The sequence below is a fragment of the Ceratotherium simum genome, chromosome 17 (assembly GCF_057802395.1).
Source record: "Ceratotherium simum simum isolate JZ-2026a chromosome 17, ASM5780239v1, whole genome shotgun sequence".
Classification (NCBI taxonomy): Eukaryota; Metazoa; Chordata; class Mammalia; order Perissodactyla; family Rhinocerotidae; genus Ceratotherium; species Ceratotherium simum.
The window spans coordinates 14,104,338-14,106,785 of NC_141916.1; the positions used below are offsets into that span (position 1 = coordinate 14,104,338).

At 37.8% G+C, this 2,448-nt stretch overlaps 1 protein-coding gene across 1 annotated transcript; it reads right to left on the reverse strand.

Annotated features, from left to right (window-relative positions):
• Window positions 1-1,043: 1,043 nt before the first annotated feature.
• Window positions 1,044-2,049, reverse strand: LOC101406980 (olfactory receptor 10A7). Its single transcript, XM_004429181.2, has one exon. It carries the CDS (start codon window positions 2,047-2,049, stop codon window positions 1,099-1,101), a length of 951 nt encoding a protein of 316 aa, XP_004429238.2. The 3' UTR covers window positions 1,044-1,098.
• Window positions 2,050-2,448: the final 399 nt, after the last annotated feature.

Genomic DNA, 2,448 nt, shown 5'->3' on the forward strand with positions numbered 1-2,448 from the left:
AGACTCACAAAATGAAGAGTTGAAAGGCTACGCAGCCCATAAATAATCACTGTCCCCTCCTTTCTGAATACATTAATTTGTAATAACAAAATGAAAACTCACATGACTTTGCCACAAACCTGTACAGAAATGGTAGTTCGTGGAGGATAAATAAATTTTTTCTGAGTATTGGATTCTGCATTCAAATTAGTGATTATCTGACTGCCAAGTCTGTGAGTTTCATTCCACAATGAATCATGGTTTTACGTAAATGTTACCCTCTCAACTACCTGAAAATTGCTGTTAAAATCCTAAGAAGTAATAGCTGATTAAAAAAAATTAATAGCTTATTTAGTCAATGATCAAAGAAATCTAGAATCATGTAAGAAAATATTAATACTAAGGTAATTTTATTAAATAACCTCATTTAAACCAGCAACTCATATAAAGTCTTAGCACCATGACTTCTTGGCAACTACAAATCTTCACCTTTCTAATATATCTTTTAAAAAGTCACTTAAAACACATTACAAGATTGATCTTTGCATCACATTAACTGCAGAATATATAGAGGTTTGTGGTTGATATTTTCATTTATGCATCATAACTTTTTCCATCCATCTGAGCCCTAGAAGGCTGGCCTTTATATATTGCATCAACAGACATTCTTGCCCTCTGTCTCAAAATTGGTTTGATCAAGAACAGGCATCAGAAGTAGATTTGAGAAAGTGAGTGCAGAAGAACTCTGGGATGGCAGTGTTCCAGAACAGAGCTCTTGGTGGGTGGCTTTTTCCTATAGTTTTAGCATCCTCTAGGTTCCAGTTAACATTTCTTCTCCTTGCACTTTCAGGTCAAAAGATGGAATTTCCATTATGAGCTGTGTGACAATTATCTAACCCCACCCCCCAATTTGTAAATAGTCTGCTCATTGATTCTCTCAATTATTCCAAATTGAGATTACTATCTGTTTCTTGATGGGACTCTGACTGAGACACTGAGATCCATCCATCATAGTAAGTATCTCTGAAAATTTAAGAACAAATCTTCTACTTCTTTTAAGCTTTTGTTCAAAGGTTCCACTGTCCCTACTTTGTTTAGAAAAACTCTACACAACAGGACTCAAAACACATCTAACTTCTGCAAAACTTTTTGAGTGATTGTCCTCTTGACTGCCCCCTTCACTTTGTTGTTCCTGAGGCTGTATATGATGGGGTTTAACATAGGAGTGATGACAGTGTAGGACAATGACACTAGCTTCTGGTTCCTAGGGGACTGGTTGGATTTGGGTCGTAGGTAGGTCAAGCTGGCTGTTCCATAGAAAAGGGATACCACAATGAGGTGAGATGAACAAGTGGAGAATGCCTTCTGCCGGCCAGTAGCAGAGGGCATCCTCAGGATGGTTGTGATAATGCGGGTGTAGGAGACCAAAATGAGAGAAAAGGGAAACATAATAAATAGTAGTGTAGAAGCAAGTGCTTGTATTTCGTACATGGTTGTATCCTGAGTGACTAGTTTCAACACTGGGGGACCATCACAAAAAAAGTGGTCTACTGTGTTTGGTCCACAGAAAGGAAGGGCCATCATCCAAGCTGTCTGTAGCATAGAGACAGGAATGCCAGACATCCAAGAGACTATGGCCATCCACCAGCACAGGGACCTACTCATTATGACTGAATACTGGAGAGGGTTGCAGATGGCCACAAAGCGATCATAAGCCATCATAGAGAGGAGGAAACATTCAGAGCTGCCAAAGAAGAAGAAGAAGTACATCTGGGTACCACAGCCTACAAAAGAGATGATTTTTCTTGGGGACACTAGATCTACCAGCATTTTCGGCACCATGACCAAGGTGAAACAGACTTCAAGAAGTGACAGGTTTCGAAGAAAGAAGTACATGGGTGTGTGAAGAGCAGGATCCACACTCGTAACTGTGACAATAAGGAAGTTGCCCAATAATGTGACTGTATAGATGACCAGGAACAAAACAAAAAGAGAAACTTGCATCTCAGGGTTGTTTGTAAAGCCAAGAAGAATAAATGCAGTGACTCTGGTGTGATTTTCACAAGTCATATCTTAGACTATTTTCTCTCTTAGAATCAGAGTATGTGCATCAAAGGATTGTCCTTAAATATAGATATAATCTCAAAAATATCAGTAAAATGCATAAATACATCTCTGTTCCCATTTGTCTTAGCATTCTATTTCTCTGAAGCATAGAGAATGTTTACAATAAGATAAAATCAAGAGAAAAGAAATATTATGCATGAACACTGCTAATCGCCGACCTCCAAGGTACAGTTTTTCTTTCATCAGTGGTCATAGCCTGCAGATCATATTCTTCATCAGAGGCATGCTATTTTTCAGAATTAAAAAGAAAGAGTTTATGCAGATAATAATTAAAATAGAATCATCTAGTAGTTTTTAAAAATATATCCAGGTTGCAAAAAGGTAAATTATGAGCTAGTTGTA